We start from the raw sequence: 25,630 nt of genomic DNA, 5'->3' as shown, positions 1-25,630 counted from the left end.
AGGATGTTTTAGCCCCCACCCACCACTGACCCCTCCCGCTGTTCTTTTTCCTCACTTTTCTCCCTAATCTTTGACCCACCTGACACCCTCCACCTACCCACCTCCCGCTATCCTCTGATGACGTCATGAATAGGCCTCTCAACATGCAAGGGCCTTGCCTTGGCCCCCCTGCATTTATTCCAAGTGAGGGTGCTGTTTTATTTTTCAGATGGGCTTTATTGCCAAAAGGCCTTTTTCACTTTTTTTACTTTCTGAGATTTTTCATCAGTTTTTACCAAGATGCATGATTACATATGTTGTGGCATGGATGGCCTTTTGATGCCCTTTAACCCCAGCATCCAGGTCACTACCCCCCTGACCCTCCATACCCCTCAGTTGTTGCCCCTGGCACCCCCCATCCGCCGACAGGCCCCTCGGGACTGGCTGACACCACGACCCAGTAGGAGAGAGACAGGGGTAGGAAAGATAGAAGAAAATGAGGGAGGGAGAGAGAAAGAGAGAGAGAGAGAGAGAGGGAGAGAGTAGAGGGCAAGACGGCGATCGACGATGCCGCAACCTGCCGTCAGTCGCTCACTACCAACGACTCGAGGAACCTGGCCAGGGAACACCTCTCTGACTCAGCTCTGAAGTTCGTGTTCAACTTCGAACTCACGTTCGACTCTGAAGTCCGTGTTTGACGTCGGAACTCGTGCTCGACTTCGAAGTTCTTCTCTGACTCTGAAGTTCGTCGTGTTCGACTTTTTGTTTAAGATCGTGGACGCTTTGGGGAGATCTCGTTGGACTTGAGAAGAAGTTCGTGTTAGACTTCGAAGTCCTGCAAAACTTCGAAGTTCATGTTAACTCTCGGCGTTCTTTTTGCTGCCGCTGAAACAGAATTTTGAAAATGACTTACTTTTCATGTTTACTCGTCGATTCTTTATGACAACGTTGAGAAGACTGAACATAAATTTGTATTATGTAATCTCATGTTTACTTGTAGATTCTGTTAAATGTAACTCTGTGAACTAAAAAAAATAGCCTTTGCATTTCTCTTAATTTTATATTTTCATATTCATTCGTAGAGTCTTTTGAAGATAACATTGTGAACTGCAAAAATTATTTGTCTCATTTATTTATATTTATTCGTAAATTTTTCGAAACATAACTATGAACACTTTTAATGCATCAAAACTAGCAAAGTAGTCTCGGAAATTAATTTATTGTTCAATGCTGTCGTCTGGAACAACAATGTGAAATAGTGATGTGATTTAGGTTTGAACTTACATGTGTACTGAAGCAGCGACAGAGGGCCTGTCGAATCAGTGCCCCGTTTTGGGGGAGGCATCTGTACGATTAATAAAATCCCCATCTGGATGACTTTAAATTTTCACTTATCTGTTTTTCGAGTTTACATTATTCAGTGACGTTTCCTTTGCTGATCGTGTAGGCCTATTTAAAGATGTCTTTGATTTTTGTTTTCAGAAAAACTCTGGACTTGTGTTGTACCGCTTGTAAAAAGGGCCTCCTGACGAGGCATTAAAATCAGTAGTGCCTATTCTTGCTGGATGAGACAGAAGGCGTGGGTAGTGTGGCAGCGCGGCCTCCCCTGTCCCCCTGGCTATTTTGGTGCTTGAGTTGGCTCTAGGCCACCACACCTTCAGTTTGTTTCTGACCATCAAACTGTTAGGATAGAACGGCGCGGACTTATTCATATTAATAACTGCATGTGTGTGTTTCAGTGACCTGTAAGTGAGAGAAACTATGACCGACTGAACGCTGATAACACCGACAAAGTGCCTTGATAATATATGTATACGCTGTTGCTTCAGTATAACCAGCAGATAAGCAGGTGTTCAGGAAACCATCTTGAGTAAGCATCCGTTATTGTGGTGGGTATTCCCTCCACCCCCGCATCGTAGGAACTCCTTCATCGCAGACCAACGCTTACGCCTTCACTGCGAAGTCAGACGCGACACTTATCGCCGTTAGGTCCTGTCCTGCAGGAGGCCCCTCCGAACTCAAACGCCGATCGTGGAAGTGAGTTCGAATATCGCGCGCTAGCACTAGAGCGAATTGGGATTGGCCGCAAGGTTCTCTAACTCCGCCCATTTAGATCAAACTCCTCCCTCGGTGACCACAGGATCAGGTGGATTCAGGATGTACGGCTCAGGTGGCTCAGAGTATAACCAGGCGTCCCTGGACGAAGAGGAGATGTCCACCACCGAACGAGAATTGGCGGAAGACGCCCAGTGGAAAAGAATTCAACAGAATACTTTCACGAGATGGGCTAACGAACACCTAAAGTCCGTCTCGAAGCATATTGGAAACCTAGAAACCGACCTAAGTGATGGTTTGAGGCTTATTGCCCTTATCGAAGTTTTGTCGGGCAAGAGGCTCCCAAAACACAACAAACGGCCAAACTTTAGGAGTCAGAAACTAGAAAATGTGTCAGTGGCTTTGCAGTTTCTTGAAAGGGACGAAAACATTAGGATTGTCAACATAGGTAAGTTGAAAATTTGCGTGTTTAACCCATAGAGTTTTGTCATGATTTTGCCCTGGTCGCCCGGATTCGTGTTTGTTTACATGTACGAACTTCACAGATTTATGACATTCCGCAAAGGGCATTTAATAGTTCAATGTGTGCTCATGTTTTGTATGTTTCCAAGTAACTAATAAGGCTGTATCAAAATCTGATTTGCAAGAAAAACAACTACAGTATGTTCAGGGCTGTGAGTGCTGTACCCAGAATAACTCCTGCAAAATTACAAGAATCGAAGTTATAAATACACTTTCCCTACCATTTCAGATGCTTTTTCAAAGGGATAAGTTAGTGTGAAGTTAAATATGGAGTGAATAATCTCGATGGCCACAAGTGTTAGCTGACCCGGTTAAGTGGTTAATTAAGGTAGAATATTTCATGTGACTCATTCACAAACGAACCGTATATTCTGAATACCAGAATATGGCAGGCGATTACATAGACCAGTGGAGAATTTTTTTCCAGATATTTTGTGTTGACGGTGGCCACGCCCCCTTCACATTAATTAGTTTATTCCCTGGTTTTTAACACCGTGTGGCTGAAAATACTGCAATTAGCCAAGTTACAGAATCCTTATTAAAATCTATTACATCATGCATTTCCACATTTTTATATCAGACAAAAATTGGTTAGTTATATCTTGTTGCTTGTTTCTCTCAAACTGGCCAATAATTTATTTGTATGTACTTTAAAGCAGGTTAATCGCGTTTAATTTTTTAGCCAAATTATACCCATCAGTATAAAGTTAACCGCCAGTTTTGAATAATTGCCCCAGTGCAATTATTGACAAAACATTCGGCTTGAGTAAGCTATATAAAGTCACGCCTGGAGCTCAGAAGCCGGTGTACATGCTTGTATCTAGGAGGTCAGAGTAGCCATAACGATAAAGGTGCTGCCGGCGTTAGGTCGCATAATGATACACAAATGAGAATTCCCCAAGACTCTTGGTGTTGTTTTTGTTCCTGTCAGAACGCGGATAACGAGACTGCTCTTGTATATTTTTTGAAGTTCGTATTGGTATTTGCATAATCTGAAGTTTGTAAGTGGAGCGCTTTACTTGACGTGCGGACGGTGGTGTTTTTGTTACAAGTGCAGTTTTGTGGGGTTTCGTACGTTGCGGAGATAAGTGCCCCCAGGCTATCCTTCTCTCTCTCACTCACGTTCGTCTGGTAACTTGAGTTGTCTTTTTTTGAAATGCGATTTATTTTCTGTCGATGTATGGAGCTGAGAATCTTAATAAACAATCCTAGTAACAGAAGCGTTTTTACGCTTAACAGGGTGTCGTAGAGGTTTCATTGATAGCATTGTTATCAATGAGAGGTTAGCGGAGTCATGTAAGATATGTCGAACTTAATGGGCGTTCCCAACGGGTTACTCCGATTCGGCAACCCCGATATAGTGGACTTCTTAATTCGGGCTTTCTTTCTATAACAAAGGCGCATTTCGCTTATTAGCTTTCCTTGAGTAAACTGTTTTTTGTGGTTTTTTTTATTTAAAAAATCTGGAGTAATCACCGGTATTTTAATGTAATCTTTAAATATCGACAATAGGATTCCTTTCATTTCAGATGTTGAAGTATAACGTTATCTTGAAAAGTTATTACAATTTTTTAATCGAAAATTATTGTCCAGTTGCCAACTCTGGAAGATATGTTACATAGTGTCTATATTAAAATTAGATCTCATTTACTGTTTATTGCAGTTTGTTAGCTGATAAAACTGAATAGTGTACTGGCATCAAACATTTTGCGGAGCAGTTAAAAAAAGCAAGTTACAAAAAGCAAAATTATCTTGTGAACTTGTCATGGATATAAATAGAGGACACCCTGACATTAAGTGATATGCTAGCATTCGAAGCTAAAATGAGGGGATAACTATTGTAGTAGATATTGTGGTACTGTTGCATTGTAAATATTGTAGTGGATTTGTAACAGTCTGAGGACTCCAGCAGCTGAGTTTTTCTTTATATATGTGTTATTGAAACTGGACCAGGAACTTTTTATTTATATTTTAAATTTAGTATTATAGTAAGGATTCCCAACTTGGGTTTCACAGGAGAGAGAGAGGAGGTAGTGGAAATGATAAAAACTTCATAAAAGTTACTACAGTTGAAATTAATTGGTTATATCCATTGCCGTAACAAATGTATATTGAAATGGTATGCCGATTTTTTTATACTTAGTATGGGGTCATTCAATACTGTCTGTTTGAAATGTCAGGTCATTGGGAGCACGGGTCTTCGTGACAACTCGGGTGGTACTTGTTGGGAATGTTATGCCCTTCCATTATTTTAAGCAGTGCTTATAGACAACAGTACAGATGGTAGTAACGGGTGTTTCCTAAGATCTCAGAATAAAGCATTACTTAAAAAAAAGTAATGCTACTTTAAATATTCGAATGTGCAAGGTGTTTTTTTTGTTTGTCTTAACCAGGTGTCATTTGTACAGATATTTCCATTTCCGGTCAGTTGAAGACCCACCCACCCTCCTTGTCCCCTTACTCTCCAGATAACTGAGAGATTCTCTCTATCTTTCTCTTACACCAGATAACTCTGATAGAGATTGCATGGTAACATTTATGCCATGAAACGACTAGAATGAGGGTGTCGTGTGTTTTTAAAGTTTGTTGTACATGTTTGACACTTGAAAGCCCCGTTCATTCCACTTACAGCAAAGATGGATGTATGTTTATGCTGTACTTGAAGGTTCGTATGCTCGCAATCGTCTGTCCATTCTTGTTTATACAACCGAGAGGTTGTATATAGTATTTGACTTCGTAATATGGAAGTATTTCGTACTGAAACATTGTAGGACTTGAACGGGCTCTTTCATGGAGAAGTGGGCTTACTCTTTTTTTTTTGTTAAAAAACAAACGGCTAGAGGTTTACAATGAGAGGAATACGACAGCGAATTATATTTTTCTCTGATGCTGCCCGTTGGAAGGAGCAAGTTGGGTTGTGGGAAGTGTTTTGATACAGAGCGAACGGGTAGGACGTTTTCATGAGCTAATTACTGTCCTTAATGCCTGAATTGCTTTTAATGACTTTTAAGTAAGAAATTGCGGTTGAAAGCAACTGGGGTTGCTTGGGAGGCGGTTCGAACACGGCCAAACCTAGCGGGTGATGATAGCTTGGGAAAGTGGTCAGGAATCCGAAACAATTCAATTTTAAGCAGTTATGTTTCTTCACCCATGTCTGTTATTTTGAGACTTATGAGAAGACGCGGTTTGTCTTGATTGCAGGCTTCGAAATATCACGAGGGATGGAAGATTGTGGATACAGAATTGCTGTGTTGAAGAAAAATGCTAAGCTTTTCCTACAAAGTCAATGAACGTTTTTGTAGTGATCGTCGTATTTTCGGCAATAAGCGTTACAAATATTTGAATTGACCTTATCGGTGTTCGTTTCTGTTAAATGAATTAACCATTGTAGTGTTTATACAAGCACATGCATTTGTTGTGATCAGTTTCTGTTATGGGGCTCCTGATGTAGTTTTGAGAATTGCTTGTGGTAGCGCCATTGAGACAAAATTAATTATTGGTCAGACAACATAAATTCTTATTTGTTGTAGGCTGGGCATTTGTCTACACACACACACACACACACACACACACACACACACACACACACACACACACACACACACACACACCTTAAGCCTTTTTTTCTCTGTAGAAGTTGGCTCCAGAAGGGTAACTCAGTCTGGTTCTCAGCAAGTCTTTGGAGATGAGGCTGCTAGCTCCATGTCCTTCTTGATCTGTAGATCACGCAGGTGCCTGTTCACATCTGGGTCGACTGGTGGCTCACATTTGCTAGTTTGTGGTTTCCTCATGCCTACCACTTTCACTTGGCTGTAAATGAGGGCTAATATCCGTTAGAGTCAAGAGAAAAAGCGTGAGGTGTTAATAATGAGGTTTTTATAGGTCTATATATATATTATTATTATATATATATGCTTAAAAATCATAGTAGACGCACGTAACTTCAATATATAAGCAAATACCGCAGGAAAATGACAGGCAGTTCAGCACCAACCGTTTTTACGTGTTGTTTACACACACACACGCATATATATGTATATATATATATATATATATATATATATATATATATATACTGTATATATATATATATATATATATATATATATATATATATATATATATATATATATATATATATATATATATATATATATATATACTGTATATATATATAATTTATGTATGCATAATTCAGTTGGTAAGTTCCTGGGGTGACCTTAATTCTGAGAGTCAAGTGTTTTCTGTTTAAAAGTTGAATCAGACCTCCGGGTCTTTGATTAAAATACTCTACGGGTACCTCATAAAACGGGTTTTAGATTCACTACTTCCCGGTGACTGTCTCCCGCGGTTAACAGCTAGTCGAATATCCACCGGTGCTTGACATCGCGCTTAGCGGCGTTTTTCTCGAGGGCTTATCGTGATGCCCATCTGGCTTCAAACATGGCCGAGGTAAATGACGTTTTTTTTTTTTTCCCCAGCGGGCAGTGACTCTCAGCCGTAGTTGTTATTCGAGGTGATAAATGTCTTTGGCTGAAAGGTGTTTATTGCGTCTTCTAGACCAACGTTGTCCATCAAAGACTTAGATACACGAGATAACAGTATACTGTAGACGTCTGGCTGTCGTATGAATGGTATTGAGTGCAGCTTAGCCATAGGTATCTCTACACGGCCTTACAGCTTTGTAACTTTCAAAACACACACACACACACACACACACACACACACACACCTTGTCCACCCATTCTGCTCCCACGGCAAGAGACGACCTCCAAAAAAGCCCATCCAAATTGCTCTAACAAAAGAGCGGATTTAGAAAGCCGGCTCTTCGTCTAGTGTCCGAGGCAGTGCAGTCTCTTGCATTGTGACGTCATAAATGCGCTATGGGACCATCATTACCCTGAGGCGTGAGATACTCCATGAGTGACGTTATTTGTAGAGTTTCCAAATCTCAGCAGGGTTGGTTTGTTAGGGGACAGTTTCTTTGTCAATATGGAGTTTGGCTGATTTCTTTAGCTTTCTTAAACCTCAAGGAGTTAAAATGAAAACTAATCCTCGCCATAAGTCAGACGCATATCAAGTTTTATTGAGGGCCTGTAGGCCAACTGTTGCTACTTTTTTTAAGAAGAATTGTTTCACTGAAAACTAAATAACCATATAGTAATTTATCCGCAGTCTCCTTGCAAATTTAGATGTGGAATTTAGTTCTAGTCAACGATACACGTCACTGAGCTATGTTTCATTTGCGTTATGCATTTTTATGAGACTAGGCTCGGTGCAGCTGGTTGACCTTCCTCATAATATCCCAGTGGAATTACTCTTCTTTTTCTTTTTTCTTACCAGTCTTCATCTTTTTTCAGTCTTATCCAGTTAAAATATTTAGCTCCCCTTCAAACTTTTTTGTTTCATTGCTTTGACTTTTATAGCTCCAGATCCCTCAGTGTTTAGAGCCCCCTTGACTGTTTCCAGTGTTCGATCCCATCTAACCCCTCCTAGTGGTTAGATACTCTTTGACTTCTTTCCAGTGGTTACATCTGCCCTGCCTTGCCTCCCTTTGCAGTGGTTAGAGCCCGACCTGACTTGTTCCAGTGGATAGATTACATCTGACCTCCTTCTAGTGGTTAGATACTCTGACTCCTTTGCAGTGGTTAGATCCCCGTGAATCATTTCCATTGGTTCCATCCCATCTGACCCTTCCTAGTGGTTAGATACCCCTGACCTCTTGTAGGCACACTCCCCCAGTCTCTCTCTCTCTCTCTCTCTCTCTCTATAGTAGTTAACTGACTTGAAAAAAAGAAACAATGCCTTTGTCTTGTACCTCTTTCTTTTTATTTATTTCATTTTGCCATTTCCTCTGAGCAAACTGCAGTTCATTTATTCATTCCCTACAGCAAATACACGAGGAGCGGTCGGGGATATACAGTGATCATTTATGTTTTGCATTGTTCCATTAATTTATTCATAGACCCTTCCACATAGCTCAGGGGTTTAGCATTTCCGTTGTATTAGACCAGCTCCTTGTGTTTATGCACTTTGCATTGCAACGTTTCCGTGTGTAATGAATCTGCTTGCTCTCCGTCCTGTTATTGGGCATAGAATCAATTGCCTGTCGTGTTGAAGCGCACTTAAGGTTTAATTAACTGTATATAGTATTATTATTATTATGTGTTATTATTATTATTATTATTATTATTATTATATTGAACGTGACAAAAAGGTCATTGCGTATTAAGCAATCATAAACTGTTATCGGGGGTGGGTTTAATTGCCTGTCGTGTTGAAGCGCACTTAAGGTTTAATTAACTGTATATTATTATTATTATTATTATTATTATTATTATTATTATTATTATATTGAACGTGGCAAAAAGGTCATTGCGTATTAAGCAATTATAAACTGTTATTGGGGGTGGGTTTAATTGCCTATCGTGTTAAGCGCATTTAATAAGGTCTAATTGAATGTTGTGTTATTTATTTTATTATTATAATATGGAATTTGCCAGCAAGGTCACTGGGTATTAAGCCACCTTGAACTGTAGAATTCGTCAATGAAAGGGATATTTGCAATTTTGAAGTTTCATTCCATTGTCATGTAATTGTTTCCTGAAATGTCCCCAAGTTAGAATTGACAAAGAAATAGGTTCTGTTATATCCTATTAAATAAATTTAACGACAGAAATGTGACGACTTAGTTGCTTAATAGTGCAGCAGATAATTGCATATTTCATAAGAATCGTTCAGATAGTGAAACAAGCATGAAATTTTGCACAAGTGCTCTTTAAAGTTCCTCTATCAGAAAAGGGCGCTGGCCACGCAAAAATTTAATATGGCGGCCAAATTCCAAGATGGCGGCCAGTATCGACAATTTTGGCTAATTTTTCACTAGAATGGCATGTATTTGCTTCTAGCAATATGGTAAAAGCTCTTCCATACTATTTCTTGTGAATATTATGTTTCTGTAGCTTCCCAGTACAGTTTACCTTTAAATATGGGGCTATATGGCTGCCAAGAAAAAGGTAGAAACAATAATATAATGAGAAATAATGCCCGTTCAACAATTATCGTTTTAAGCATGGATCTTGGTTTCTGTGGTTTTAGATCTAATGAGGCCATCTCTTTCAAATAACTCATCAATTTTGAAGGAAAATTAATAAATGTAAAAGTGTCTGCACACAACCAGGGGCACACTGGTGACATCACTGCTGTGTAACTCAGCATGGGGTTCAGTGCCAGCTAATCCAGCTTTACTAATCCTGTAGTCTTAGACTAGTAGTTGTAGTATAGTTTAGTTTAGTGTCCCAAATGTCTTTCTAACAGCCCCAGACCAGCTATAGTTAGATAGCTGCACCTGAATAGAACAGGATGTGCCAGCGCCAGGAGAGCCGAGCCAGGGTATGGGGGCTGTACATGATGGTTCATGTACTTACCGGATGGTGTACAGATCACACGGGACTTAAATGGCACTGGATGAATGATCGGGCTAGGTGTGGGGAGCCGAACCTAGTTGAATCCCATACAGGAATGTGTGCTTTGTTTAAGGTGGTAAAAGGATAACCCCTCGGCCTTAATCAAAAGTGAAATCATGGCAGAATGTGATGCCAATCCAATATTGAGCAGTAGAAAAACAAACTGGAGTTTGTGTTGTCTTTGTCAGAAGGACAAAAGAGGTGAGCACTTGACATCACCTCCAAGTCATCATGTCCTAGACATGATGGGTACACAATGCTGGCAAGGAACATTCCCATGTTCAGTGATTATGAAATGCCGCTGATAATGGATCAGCAAGGCTGGATGAAGGTGATAACATAGAGGCCCTCTCTCAGGAAAAATGCAGCAAAATACCATGTGAACGTAAACTTTTGTTTAACAACACTAAACTGGACCGTGCAAGCGACAATCAATGACCAGACCAGCAACACTGAGACTAGTGCGTACCAAGCTACGCCCGAACCAGTCATGACAATGAAGTTTGCATTTTCTGTGAGAAAGTGGCACCTGCATCTGATCTCAGACAGGCTAGTACTAAAGGCCTTGACTTGAAATTGCGTGAATGTGCAGAGATGTTAGTGATGGCAAGCTCCTTGCTAAGTTGACTGGTGGGGATGTCATTGCACAGGAGTTTAAATATCACCATGCCTGTCTTTGTGCCCTCTACAGCAGAAAAAGGTCCTACCTGAGGCCTTGAGAAAGACCAAAGGTAGCACTGGTCAGAATCAGATGTGTATCCACTAGTTCTGTCAGAACTGATGACATACATTGTTGAAAACAACCTTTGTTCAGATGATCCAGTCACATTTCGGCTGGCAGATATTTGCCACCTCTACCAACAACGTCTGGAACAATTAGGTGTAGAGTCACCAGAGTGTAAATTCCACAAGACTCAAAGACAAACTTCTGGCAGAAATTCCAGAACTTGAGGCTCATAAATCTGGCAGAGATGTTACTTGCATTTCAAAGGATGTGGAAAAGCACTTGCTCAATCATCTGATCTTTCAGAGGCAGTTATCATTGCTAAAGCAGCAAATATTCTCAGAAAGTCTATACTTGATCATCAGTCACGGTTTGATGGCACATTTTCTGAGGCTTGTGTACGAAATTCTGTGCCTCCCTCTCCTGCTCCAGTCTGTAGGGATGGTTGAGCATGGGCTGACATCAAGTCACAGTTACGATTTGGAGCATCAAAGTCAGACCAGGCCATTGCACAGCTCATGCAGTTCAACTGCTACTCCCGATACAAAGAGGGAGCAACAACTCATAGACACTCCAAAGACAGAGAAACACCATTCCCAGTCTACATGGGACTCTCAGTCTATGCCAAAACCAGGAAGAGAAACCTGGTTGAAATGCTACATCAGTATGGCCTCAGTATCTCTTATGACAGAGTACTGGAGGTCTCTGCACAGTTAGGAGATGCCACAGTTAGCAAATATGTGGAGGAGGGTGTGGTCTGTCCCCAGTACTGCGAAAAGGGTTGTTCACCACTGCAGTGATGGACAACATCGACCCTAACCCATCTGCAACTACTGCCACTACCTCCTTCCATGGAACTAGCATCTCCATATTTCAGCACCCCACCAAGGAGAACACTGGACAGGAAAGACAGCAACTAAAGTTTGCACCTGAGAAAGTGAGTCGGTGCCTGAATTGCTGGACACATTCACAAACATCTCACCAGCTTCCTTTCAAACAAAGAACCCTGTGCCACCAAACACTGCAATACCAAAAGCCACCCACAGATATCTTGGGGCCACAGCTTGCACTGGAGTATCAGTGGCTAGACAAGGTCATAGTCACCCAGGAAATAGATGATGCAGTGAATCTGACGTGGTCAGCTCATCACGCTTCAATGAAGAGAAGCCCAGAATTTGAAGTAACCATAACTTCATTGCTTCCTCTCCTGCGTGATCAGGCTCATTCTGTTGCTACGATCAAACACGTGATGCAGAAAGTGCAGGATGTCACTGATTTTCTGAACCCTGGCCAGATACCCATAATCACAGCTGATCAGCCAATCTATGCCGTAGCAAAGCAGGTGCAGTGGCAGTGGCCTGATCAGTATGGCGAAGACAAGTATCTGGTAATGTTTGGTGGTCTGCACATTGAGATGGCAGCAATGACATCTCTTGGTACTCTTCTTCATGGCAGTGGTTGGACAGGAGCTCTGGTGGAGGCAGGGAGTTGCTTCATCTGGAACTGCAGAATCCTTCCTGTCAGCTGCAAGTGTAACCAGGACACGGCAGATGCACCAGGTTACAGCCTCTAGTTTGTACAAACTCTGAGGACAGCATACACTGACTACTGTGCTGAAAGCAAACAACAATGAGCAGGCATTAGAGTTTGAGGAGTGGTGTGACCTTGAAGACAGCAGAGTCCACAGTTCCACTTCTGGCACATGGTGTTGTCTATGGAACTTGTGATATTCCTACTGATCAGGTCCTTCCGTGAGGCCAATTTTGTCCTCTACTGCCAGGCATTGCATGAGCTGATACCCTACTTCTTTTCCAACAATAATACAAACTATGCTCGTTGGCTGCCTATTCACCTCAGGACATGCTTACCCTAGAGAGTTCACACCCAGAGTTGCACAAGGTTCAAGGCTGGCAACTTTGTTGTGCACAAGACCAGTCGCCAGTTCTCAGCAATGGCTCTTGACCAAGCTCATGAGCAGACCAATGCCTTTATAAAGGCTGATGGCGGAGCCATTGGGCTGACTGAAGATCCGTCAGCACTCAGAAAGATGGATGGTGGCTGGCCCAGAGATCATCCGCTTGGTGTCTGCATACGAAACAGAGGTTCAAAGTAAGAGTCTAATGAGCAGACAACACACCATGAACAAACACCTCATGCGCGAAGACATTCTTGGAGAGAGTCAGCAAGCTGTCATTGGCTTTGCAACACTTAGGAAGTCCTTTTCAGGAAGAGAGCCAGGATCTGTATTCCATGACAACAAGACATTGCCCACCCCAGCTCAGCAGAACTTCTCAAAGGTGTAGGTTGAGAGACCTATACATAGATTAGTTATGCGTTTAGTCCATATTTCTCTTCTTTTCTTTTTATGGTTACAGTCTTAGACACAATGTTGTATGTGACCATACCATTACTATTTCAGTTGAAAATAGCATATTAGTTAAACTGTCTGATCACATGAATATACCATTAAATAAAAACAGTTGGTCTCTATGTCTGCTAGCGCTGTGGATAGAAAAAAAACTTTTATGGCAACCATTTTGTACGCCATCTTGGTTACAATTCATTTAGTAAAGGGTTTTCAATAAAATGTGTGGTATGGAACATTTTATAACCTAAAGTCGAGTTTAAAAAAAAAAACTGGCATATTCCATCAATAGATGCTCCCAAACCAGTGAATCTCAACATAGATGGCGGCCATTTTGAAAAATAGCCGCCATCTTGGATTTTCAGGTGCGCCCTTTTCTAAAGAGCGTAGTCTTAGGAATGTTTTGTGCCAAATTTCATGCTTGTTTCACTATCTGAACGATTTTTACAGCAATCTGCTGCACTATAAGTCGTACATGTAATGATGACGACTCCCGCCGTCTTTTTGACGACTTGCGTGTTTCAATTTAATGAGAATAGTGACATCGTATATTAGTTTTTCCTTTTGCGTAGTTTTTCCATAGTTGTTTTAAAGTTATACTTCACCGTAGGAAAGTGTGACAGATACATCAAAGAGTGCTTTTCGCCCACAACAACAACAACAACAATAACAACAACAACATACTGTGAAGGGTTGAGGGTGAAGGAGAAGAATCTAATCTCCATTCTGGCGTCACGGTCCACATGAATACACATTGAGAGAAAATATTGTATGCTTAGACCTACGGACTGATATTGCACAGTTTCAAGAGGCTCAACATAGAGAGAGAGAGAGAGAGAGAGAGAGAGAGAGATGTATCCGAAGAGGTAGCTCGTGTTTCTTTCATCCCTTAACCATTATATCCTGGCGGCATATGATCCACGTTGTAATTCATTTCTTATTAGAGTATCGAAGTCCCCAATTCCTCCCTGTAGATACTATCCCATCCTAACCCCCATCCCCATATGTCACCCCTCGGCAACCAGTTAACCGCTTAGCTGTCCATTCTCGAGTGAGCATACTAGGCCTATATATCGCATCTAACTAAATTTGTAAAATTACTTAATACATTTCGTACACACTGGCTGTGTATGCATACACTTCTAAAGTGTAACTGTCAAGTGGGTCATTATTATCATTACAAGTGTAACCATAGTGTTCAAGATGAAAGTGCTGTGCTTTTCTTTGAAATGGCTAAAATGAGGAGCAATAAACTATATAATTAAAAGAGCAATTTATTGTGGTTATTGAGAGAGCAGCTTATTGTCGGTTTGAACTGGCTCAAAAATATAGTATATCTGTTTTTGTCGAATACTGGTATACGTCAAAGCATACAAATGTTTATTTATGGCCAATATTTGTGTAATATTTTTTAGTATATATTACAATAAAGTGCAACTATTTAGAAAAAATTTACTGTATGACTTTACTCGCTCAGTATAAATGGTAAAGTAATGGTCGAATTAAAAATGAAATGAACTATATGCTAGAATACTGAGAAGGGAATGTATGTGTGTGTATATATATATATATATATATATATATATATATATGTATATATATATATTTTATATATATATATATATATATATATATATATATATATATATATATATATATATATATATATATATATGAATATACATGAGAGAGAGAGAGAGAGAGAGAGAGAGAGAGAGAGAGAGAGAGATTTTTAATTGGTATGTTATCCTTCTTTATTTAATTTGAAACGTGTGAACATAAAAGGGAAAGAGTAGCGTCAATAATTCGTGCTCGTCTCAGTGAATTTGAATAAGGAGAGAGAGAGAGAGAAGGGGGGGGAGTGTCTTTCATTTTTTCTTTGAGAAGATGATGCAGAATTTAGTGTCGACATCATCTGTCTGTCGGAACGGAAACTGGTAATCTCTGTTGCCAGCGTCCGTTCGGGTTTTATCTCGCTCTAAGTACAGTTCTCTCTCTCTCTCTCTCTCTCTCTCTCTCTCTCTCTCTCTCTCTCTCTCTCCGATGAAAGCCTTTGTTTGCTATGAGGTCACGTTCAACTTCAACATTCTTCGAACAGTGGAAATGAAGATAGGCTCCAAACTGCTAGTAATTTGTGTCCCTTAAATTTGACGCCTTTGTTTATATGCAAAACTAACCCTATTGTTCACTCTAGCTCGTTCACGAAACCCTGACCTTAGTTAGGGTTGTAGATCTTCAGTGCAATGCTTGCTTTATCGAATAATTTCAAAAGCTGATTTGATTTATTGCAGAGTAGATCATAAATATTCTGAACCGTCCTTTCTCAGGCTTGCTGTTATTAGGCTTACAATATTATTTCTCGCTTTAGTTCATTGTTGAGAAAATTCTTTTCAGAATTCGTTTGTTGGAATATTGACCTCTATTTCTAAATCTCAAAAATCAGTAGTTAGAAAGGAAATATAATAGCACTCTTCGGACCCTTCCCCTGACCCCCTACGGGCTATGAAGCCGGGAAAGAGTGGGATTAATGAGCATATGCCTAAAAGGAAAACTGCACCAGACCTAACTAGTCTTATGTAAGCGACAGTGGGTTCCTGTGATGCACGAAAAGTGAATTTTAGTACTTCATTTCCATAACAAACTTTTGGTAATTTTTCACAGTGATGCACTTTCATTTAAATATAATTACAAGCTTTAAGACAATGGCTCAATGTTTATTATGTCATCGCCAGGGGAGCATATAAAAACAATGTGGGTTCACTTCTGTCGCTCGGTCCTTTCGCTTCTCGTGAAGATTGTGCCAAGTGAATTTATTAATACTAAAAGGATTGACAAAACAAACAAAAGACTCGTAAGCAGATGGCAGCCGTAAACCTGCCATTTTTGGGTCCAACGAAGACCGTTTATCCACGGCGATTTCTCCTGGAAAGAACCGATTAAGTGAAACAATAGAAGTAGCATTTGATGCTCACAAGTTGGAGTCGCGATGGCCTTGATGACGAGAGCTAGACTCATGTACTTTTGTCCGTTTTCTTTCTTCATTTATTTGTTTCTCTTGTAAATGATGGAGTTTTAGGTATGTGGTTTGTGGGTGTGGTAAAACTGTCGAGATTTTCCAGATGAATGGAAGTGTGATCGCACTCTCCTACTCTCTTTGCCGTATGTTTTCAGTTGTTTTTACCTTGTAGAGAGAGAGGTTGGATATTCACTGACTAGTAGTGTTGAAGAGCTTTGAAATGTGAGCTCTTTTGGAATATTGTTTATAATTTACAATTTAACGAAATTTACATTTATTTACTTATAATGTACAGTTGCTGTGTAATGTATGAAGACTACCGTACAAAAACTATACACAGATTGACAAGATTAAATTCCACTTTCATGCTATTACGCAACGTTGACATTTAGAATTCATTAAGATATGATACCATCGATTTTACATTTATCCCCTCTTGAGGCATACAGACGTATTACATGATGCTAAGCAGCTAAGGGCTTTTTGCACCTGTCCTTTTAAACGTGAAACCTATGGGAGCTCATAGCTGAACGTGCTTACGGAACGGAGTCGATGAACCTTTGTTATTGTGGCGCCAACTTATGAGAAGCCAATGAAATTCGTCGACAACTTTGCCCTTGTTGTGGTATGGGAGAGATTTCAATTCTTAAAAACCTCTGTAAAATATGGATATTGTAATTTCAGCTCTTCGAAATGATGATCTCACCTTTTTTTTTTTATTTAGTCTGACATCGACCTTATTAAATTTGTCTAAGAGTTCTAAGTAATTTATTTGTATTACTTCGAGGTTCTGAAATATATTTATCTTGTTTAATTGAAGCCTTTGATTTCAGTAGTTCGAATGATATATGTATTATAAGTTGTCTTACACCAAAGTTAGGTCTAGGTTCAAGTACGTTGATTACATTGATTACGGTTATATTCGTTGTTTTGACGCCGATTTATTGCAGATTAGTTCGTTTCGTACGTTTTAAGGCGCCTTTCCCATCAGTGCGAAGGCTGCCATGGAGCCAATGCTATCTATATAAGGCAAGTCTATAGGTTGGCGTATTAGGGCGATGGAGGACCCACAGCCTGCTGTGGGTCTTCCCATTCGTTGTCTAGGAACAAGTTTATTTGGGAGAGGGAGAAGTGAGTCTAAAGAAAAGAATAAAAATGTGTAAATATCTGTATATTTATGGTGTCACGTGCATGTGCAGTAATATATACATAAACATAGATACATATTTTAATATATATATATATATATATATATATATATATATATATATATATATATATATATATATATATATATACATACATATATACATACAGTATATAGTGTGTATTGTAGGTTGATGGTGAATCTCTTGTCAGAATTTGGCAACATTCATTGAGGTTTGAAATTCATCTACACCTTTATTGGCCCAGCAGTTTACGAAACTGTAGTGAAGTCGAGTTAAGTATATATGAAAAAAAAATACAGCCAGTGTACAGCGTAAGAAGTTAACCCGAAGTCAAAATGGTGGGTTAATGTTATTTTTGGCAACTCAGTGCGAGCTCCTAACAATCAACGGGATGGGAAAGCATCCGTTATTTCGCGTATTTATCATTCCAACGTTGTCAACTGTTCCTAATGATCTAATTGCAGTGAATTTTGCAAAACACTCCGCTGCTGGTTCTCTACAGTTTGTCTTTGTTGACCTCGACCTCTTTGGCAGGTATAATGCACCGAGATATTTTGGGGTAACCAGCGCTGGTGTACTGTTTCTATGTTGCAGAACTGCGTGTTACTTATTGCTTTTTCAGTTGCGTAGTTTTTATTCTATGTTTATTTAGTTAGTTGAATTTTCTCCTTGCTTCCGTGAGGTTAAATTTTGATCGATGAAAGATAATTATACGTTATGCAAATGCGTATGCACCGGTTTGTTGCACTAATAACACACACGCACACACACACCTGGGACCTCATGCCTCACACTCTGATCCAGGGTTACCAACAGTCCCGAATGAACTTTTCTGTGTTCATTGTTGAAAGTAATGTTGCAGATTCATTATACTATGTTTTACATACATAAATTCAATGTCAGTACAATTACAAGCTCATTTAGTTGCTCAACTTGCAAACTGCCATCATTACCGAGACTGCAAACGTTGCAGCTATTGGTATGGTGGTATCTTCGTTCTTTTCAAGCAATTTCTGTAATTCTCCTTATTTCATGTCTCGGTTTGCCTATGATGATTTTTTTTCTTGTCCTACATTATTTTCTTCCACAAAATATATTTGTTTTATTTGCAAGCAATAACAAGTTTGAATGTTTAGTCAATCCCCACCTAACCAGTCGATTTCCCGCCATTTCTCTTCCATTACGAATTACTTTTCCCATCACGTCATCCCGGCAACCGGTGTTGCCTTGTAAGACCTTGAAAATGAAATATTTAGCCCTAAGTCCATTGAGTGGAAAGACTACGTCTAGATTAATGATCCCACAGGTGACATGAGATGATACTCCGAGTCTAAGGGCTGCCCCTCTATTTATAGTTGTGTTAGTCACTGATTTAGTTGCAGTAACCAACGCACAGATGATGGGGTACGGGGGCTACTACTAACGAACATGGGAGAAGATGGGGCAGGTATGCTCTCATGTGTTATTCCTATGACTTGGATGGCCGAAGCGACCCCCTGTGCGGCGCTTTTATTAGGAAGGTAGAGATGCCTTAGAGCGAAGTCTAAATTCCTGGGATGCTTTACGTTTTTTTGTTTGTGAGTATCATTAGTACTAATGGAATATTAGCAATGTGTCTAGTGTTTTATTTTGGTTATGAACGGCAGTTTCTTTGAAAAATAACGTATTTGTGCGATCCGTGTCACCTTGACTCCTTTAGGAGTTGAATAGGTAATTTGGTAACGACTTCCGTTTACTCTTGTTATTACAGGTGTTGCGTGATGACATCATGCCTATTTCCTTTATTTCCACAAGGGTACATCCCCACTCCCCCCCACCCCACTTTTTTGGAATGCTGGTGCCTGCATTTTTTTTTATTACGTGTTTGTTTAGTATTTGAGTACTTGAAATGAGCCTACGTTTATTTAGTTATTTTGTCAGATTTACTATCTCATTGACAACGTAAATTATTTAAGATAATATAGAAGCCATTAGAAAGCATCACATGAATGTAGACATATTGAAGATAATTTCCGTCTTCATGTGGGCAAGGAAATTGAATGCCAGAGGATGTAGCAATTCATTTTAATCTTTGACATATTTCATTCGGTTAACGGCCTTTCCATGACCGTAACTCATACTTATGAAAAAGCCAATTGGTGACGTGTGGCCACATATCCCTGTCGAGTCGGCAACACCGCATTCTCGGCGCTCCCCGTCCCTCCCCCAACTAATACTCATCACCCAACCACCCATGACCCTTCCCGCCCTTCAACTCTGCTAGACCCACCATCTTACGAGAACATTGTCAAGGTCATCCTTAGATCATCTCATCCTATTTGTGAATGCATATTTTATCTCCAGTCCTCCTTCGGCCGCTGTCGGTTACCTGCTCTTACTTCACCCGCCCACGTGCTGAACTTTGCGCCTCACCACCTTACAACCTTCACGGATTATTCCATGCCGGTTCACCCACGCGCGTACGCGTTCATAAACCATGATGGTTTTTGAAGCAGTGGTATAATGTAGATTAGGAATTGTATTGCAGATAATATAAGTCCGAATTTAGTGGTACAGAAGCGTTATTTTCTCAGCGTAATGAGGTTTTTGGTAGTGCTATGTAACTTTTCCCATGTAACGAGTTCTCGCTCCAAGTAATAAAAAGGTTAAAAGAAAAAACGTTACTATATTCTTACATGCAGCAGCTCCATGGCAATATTAAAGTAAATACTTGCCAAATTTTAGTCCCATAAAGGCATCGCACTAATTTTTTTCATAATTTATAGACTGAAAATCAATATTTCGTTCCCATAATTCAGCTTACTTTTGAGGGAGTCGTGTAAGTAGCTCTAATGGCATAACGTAGTGTGCAAACTTGAGCCTTAGGTATATTGATGGCTAAAAAGTTTCATGTAAATTATTATTGTCTGTTGTTCGCTACATTGGCTTTACTCCTTGAGTATTGAAAGATAGAGCACAGCTTTAGGAGTAGTGATTCTCATTCCAGTTTTTGCCTATGATGTTAGTTTATCTTCCTCTTGAATACCTCTGATATGGCGGGCAGATCTGCTTTGATTTTTAGTGCTGCTCGCTTTCGAATACATAAGCATTTTTTTAAGGACGTTGGATGTCCCTTTAGTTATGATTTTCCGGCTATGCATAAAAACAACAGCATCATTATTCGTTAATCGTGTAATTTCTAACACTGATTACTGATACTCTTCTCGTGTCATGAATTTGCAAATTGCCCAAAGAAGAGTGCGTTTTTGTTGAAGATTTTAGCTGTACTTGAATCTCCAACTTACGGACACTATTATCAATTTTTTGAAAGCTTGTTTTTATCATGGAATTTAGTTGGGCTAAGTAGCCTTCTCGGTTGGTTGGTTTAGAGTAGGAAAGGTGAGTGCCAGCACAGGTCCTTGCCCAAAAGCCGCCCGGAAGTTTGTGGTAAGGTAGGGTGTTGAGGGATTAGAGAGCTGGTGTAGATTTCGGGATTCATATTAAGCAATGGAAACGTCCTGTCCTTAAAGTGTTTTGCCTTGTGCTCTAATGGTGAAAAAGTAACGTTACCCCATTTATCCTTAAATAAAATCCAGGGAATCTTCATTCATAATCTTCCAATACCATATTTCGCCTTGCTTTTTTTTTTTTATAATGTACCGTAGTACCTTGATGAAATAGCATTTGCTCATGTCTACTAATCTCAGAATGTTTCCTAATCGGTTTCTTTCAGCACTTAACCAACCTATATTTTGTTAAATATCTGGCGAGTTATTTGTCGTCAGGAGAAAGTAGGGTGTTGGCTGTCTGTGGTAGAGACTTACGAGGGTGGGATGAGAGTACTCGGGCGTTGGTGGTTGGTTAGGGGTGGGAAGGTCAGTGTCGGCGAAGGCACTCGCGCGCTCACTCCACCTTGTCTGACCAGTTTTGGAGGGCGAGTGGGTGGTAGGGAGGAGGGAGAAAAGAAGAGAACGAACAGTTTTGAGGAAGTTGAAGATTGTAAGGTTTTGAATAAAACCGAAAAGTAACGATTGCCCTTCTTGGAAAGTCGAATGGGCGTTAACGAGATGGAGTTGGTTGGCGCGGAAATGCTGTAAGTACTTAGTTTTAGGAATCAAAGTTTATGTCAATGCATCAGAAACGGCTGCGAAAGTAGGGAATTTTACGCACCCAGCTCCAGGTCCGCAGGGAGGCAGAGATATCAAAGTATACTGAATATAAGGAGAAGCGTAAATGGCAGAGTTCTTTGTTAGTTGGTCCTCGGTCGTTGAGGAACGATTTCGAAAGCAAAACGGCTGGTCGGGAAGTCAGTTGTGTGTAGGTGGAAAAGGATAGGTGTGGGAGGGAAAGGATGGGTGGCCCTGGGTGGGCCATGGCCCAGGTGAAGAGATTACAATGGTGGGACAGGTTCTCTTGCCGTTGGTGCGTTTCTAGTTTTCTCTTGGTAGAGAGAGCGTACCAGCTCTTCTTCTGCCCCTCCCCAGAGATGGGGTAGGGACAAACAACGACAGATGACCGTTTCGGCAGTTTCGGGGGGTGATTTCAGTTCTGGACCTCTCGTGGACGGCGGTTGGAAAAGTGGGCGGGAAAAATAGAGAATGCTTTCGGGATGTCGTAATGCTTTTATTCATTGAGTGGCCCATGGAGACAGTTTGCAATATGGGTTGCCGGGAGTGGGTGGTTGGGGGGGGGGGGAAATGCGGGATTTGCCTAGTGTTTGAATTCAAATTTCAATTTGGTCTGTGTTCATATTACATAGTTTGATTTAAAGTATGTTATCCAGTGTAAATGATGCATGATGCAGCAATAATCAGCTATATCCATGCTTGATCAATTGCCGGATTCTTCGAATAACTACGCAGCATAACAGCTGTTGTATGTATTTGTCTCTGTGCGTACTTTCAAAGCAGCACAGGGCGGGTTGTATAGTTATTCCAATGGCGGAATGCCTACCTGCGTTGATTTGTTTGTATCATGGTTTCGGCGTCTGACATGTGGTAAGACAAGCATGTACAAAACTGGTTTATTTGTCTTGTGTGGCGTCAGTCGCTGTACTTGTTGCGCGGTTCTTGCAGTTTTTCCATTGTTATATCGCAAGAAGCTCTAGGCCTAGTGGTGCCTAATAAATTTTTGTTCGTGAAGACATTGGATTCCCGTTATACGAGCCCATAAAGAATGTAATGAAAGTCCTTACTTTTTGGTAAAAGATAAGATATATTTGACATTGTTTTTGAAACCCTCAGAGAAAACCCTCAGATACGAAGGCGTAATGGTCACATTTTGTATCCCAAATCAGTTGATGACGCAATGAACGTCAGCATTTTTGTTGCCGATAAATATATATATATATATATATATATATATATATATATATATATATATATATATATATATATATATATACAATGAACGTCAGCATTTTGTTGCCGATAAATATATATATATATATATATATATATATATATATATATATATATATATATATATATATATATATATTTATCGGCAACAAAATGCTGATTTCATTAAATCATCAACTGATATATATATATATATATATATATATATATATATATATATATATATATATATATATATATATATATATATATATATTTATCGGCAACAAAATGCTGACGTTCATTGCGTCATCAACTGATTTGGGATACAAAATGTGATCATTACGCCTTCGTATCTGAGGGTTTCTGTGAGGGTTTCAAAAACAATGCCAAATATATCTTATCTTTTACCAAAAAGTAAGGACTTTCATTACAATCGACTCTTAGTAAGGATTCACATTTAGTTACTGGCCAAACTGCCACGTTTTGAAATTTCTAGAAAAATTGCTATTTTCCGCCGTGTATTTGGTATGAAACGTGCATTTTTTTTTTTTTCAGAAAGAAAATGTACTTAGTTTACTAAACAGGCCGATGCTATGTGTCAAGAGTTTCTAAAGTCTGAAGAAATATCACCGGGGAAAAATTATAGACAGTTTTATATTTGATTTTATTATTTTGAATTTTTTAACAACTTGAATGGATTCAGCTTGTGATTATTGGCATATCTTTGAAAACAGCTCAGGTAAAAATGGGCTCCGTAATACGGTCAGATTACCTTATAAGATTAATTGTATACACATTTTCTGTTTCTTATGAACCCCTTCCCCCGGCCCCGCCCCGCCCCAAACGAACCCTCCTTCCGTAGCTTGTAACCGTTACTACTGCGCAGGCCCAACGAAATCATCTTGGGTCTGATATAAATATAAAAATATTTGGTTTGATTTTGTCTAAACCCCAAGTGGAATATGCCTGGCTCAGATAAAAATATTTGGTGTGATTTGTTTAAACCAAGTTGGACATCCTCGTGCTCCTGAAGTACTCATGTTTTTTTTCTGGATTTCCAAATATCGTAAAAGCATCTGAACTTCCAGATACCGTAAAGTTTTTTTTTATTTATTTTTTTTTATTGTGGACTGCATTTTGTAATAGTAAGAAAAGGGAGGACGACCTTGCTTGAAAATTTCTGCTGGTTATTGACAGAATGAAATATGAACACTGGTATGATTATGCTGGAATTGATTTAGTGTCTCCTCGTCGTTACCCTTATCAAAACGGGAAATCCCCAGGTTCAAGCCGAGCTTTTGAATACTGCTACAAGTACCTTTATGGTAACAGTAAAAATATTGCTTGTCCTATCTGCTTTTGGGCAAGATATTTAATTCCCAGGTTCAAGCAGAGCTCGGAAAACTGCTACTACTATTCTGGGTAGTAATAGTAAAAGTACTGCTTGCTCTATCTGCCTTTTGAGCAAAATATTTAACGGTGTTATGTCTTATTTCCTGTTTATGCAAATCGCAGGTATACGTGGGAAGGAATTAAGGAATTTTCATGCTTCAGCGGATGAGTTGTTGCTCAAGGGTTATGTTCAATTGGCAGTGGGCGTTGAAGTGCATAAGTGCATTGTCAATTAGACTTTGTGGATGACGGAGGCTTATTTTTAGTTTTAGTGATACCTGAGTGTCTTAGTAAGGAGTTGAGCTTTTGTAAGCTATCAGATTGACGCATCGTAGTACATGCAACCGGTATGATGATTATATACATTTTTGTTAAAAGCATATTTACGCAGGTGTGCTAGACTAGTCTGAAACATTCAAACGCCCCTTTTACGTTTGTGAATTTATGCTTGATTAAACCTGCGAGGTTATCCGGTGCTCGCGCAACAGACATCTCGTCCTCAGATTGCTCGCTGCTTCTCCAAAGGCGCCTTCCTCTGGCGGTGGTTTTTCATGGGTCGTGGTATCTCGGAGGCTCGGCTTCGGTTTCTCGATGTCGGTTCTCCGTGTAGGTTTGGATTTCAGATTTGGGTGGAGGGGGTTTGGGGGCTTAGTCTAGGTTTTGATGTGGGTTATAGACCAGAGGGGAACGGGGTTGGCTTTGACAATGTCATATTCTGTGTAATTTACACGATGTACGTAATGGGACTGTGACACACTGCCAATTCTTCTAAATACTGAGTTTCATGAGTCTAGCATTTTGTTTGCGGTCTTCATATATCCGGATATATTTGAATATCAAGACTAGAGATTTATTCTTTTCTTACTGTGTTCTTTTGGAAAGGGTCAAAAGTCCAGCTCTGTATTTGGCGCCTTTTGTTTTACGCACATTCATTCATTCGGTGACTTTCTCAACGTCTCTTTCGGTCCATACATGGTCACTGGGAGATAACGAGATGTTACCAGACGCCTACCAAGAGATGCCTTTCCTTTTACGTACCAAGAGCTACCGCTTTTTCGTGTTTTTCTTTTTTGTCATGATGAATGTGAAGAGTTTCTCACATTCCTTTGATGATGAGACGAGGCATTCATGCCCTAGACCATCTTTAACCTTATAATATACAAGGCTCAGTAGTATATATTATAGTCCTATATGCGAGCTGAGTCAATGAAAAACAATCAGAAGTTATTTAATATCGAGTATTCCAGTATTAAATCATAGATCAATCTGATGGCTTATTTTCCTAAAGTCTGTGGTCTTCGCATGTGTGTGCACGTGTGTGTATGTTTACGTGTCTTGGGGGAGGCAGCGGTTAGAGGATGTGACGCCACTTATGACGTCATAAAGGGGTGATGTCATGGCCCAAAACTCGACCAATTGAGCGATTGAAGAGTTGACATTAGTGAGTTTTTAGGTGGTGGCGCCTATTAACGAATTCTTGAAAAAGGAGGAAAGTGGAGTGGCGGCATTTTCATGGCTTTCATCGTTTCTCACAGGGTATTGAAAGTTCGAATTTCCTTTTAACGCTCTTTTTTTTCTTTGTTATTGATCACCGGTTGACGTTTTTGCGGTTTCTGTGAGA

The 25,630-nt window shown here is 39.9% G+C and overlaps 1 protein-coding gene across 20 annotated transcripts in view; it reads left to right on the top strand.

The window, feature by feature from the left end:
- The first annotated feature begins 483 nt into the window (after positions 1 to 483).
- The window catches only part of cher (filamin-A), a 292,709-nt gene continuing 267,562 nt past the window's right edge, over positions 484 to 25,630 (top strand). For 10 of the 20 annotated variants that reach the window (XM_067117610.1, XM_067117609.1, XM_067117608.1 and 7 more), the window contains exons 1-2: positions 520 to 628; positions 1,462 to 2,482. In XM_067117610.1, the coding sequence (XP_066973711.1) occupies positions 2,137 to 2,482 (346 nt within the window). In that variant the 5' untranslated portion in view covers positions 520 to 628; positions 1,462 to 2,136. Of the gene's footprint in view, positions 723 to 1,461; positions 2,483 to 25,630 lie in introns of all 20 variants that reach the window. The other 10 variants (XM_067117617.1, XM_067117615.1, XM_067117612.1 and 7 more) reach the window with 3 other exon arrangements.

This window comes from Macrobrachium rosenbergii, chromosome 15 (assembly GCF_040412425.1).
Source record: "Macrobrachium rosenbergii isolate ZJJX-2024 chromosome 15, ASM4041242v1, whole genome shotgun sequence".
NCBI classification, from domain to species: Eukaryota; Metazoa; Arthropoda; class Malacostraca; order Decapoda; family Palaemonidae; genus Macrobrachium; species Macrobrachium rosenbergii.
Note: the sequence above shows the minus strand (reverse complement) of the source record. Positions and strands in the feature narration are given on the sequence as shown.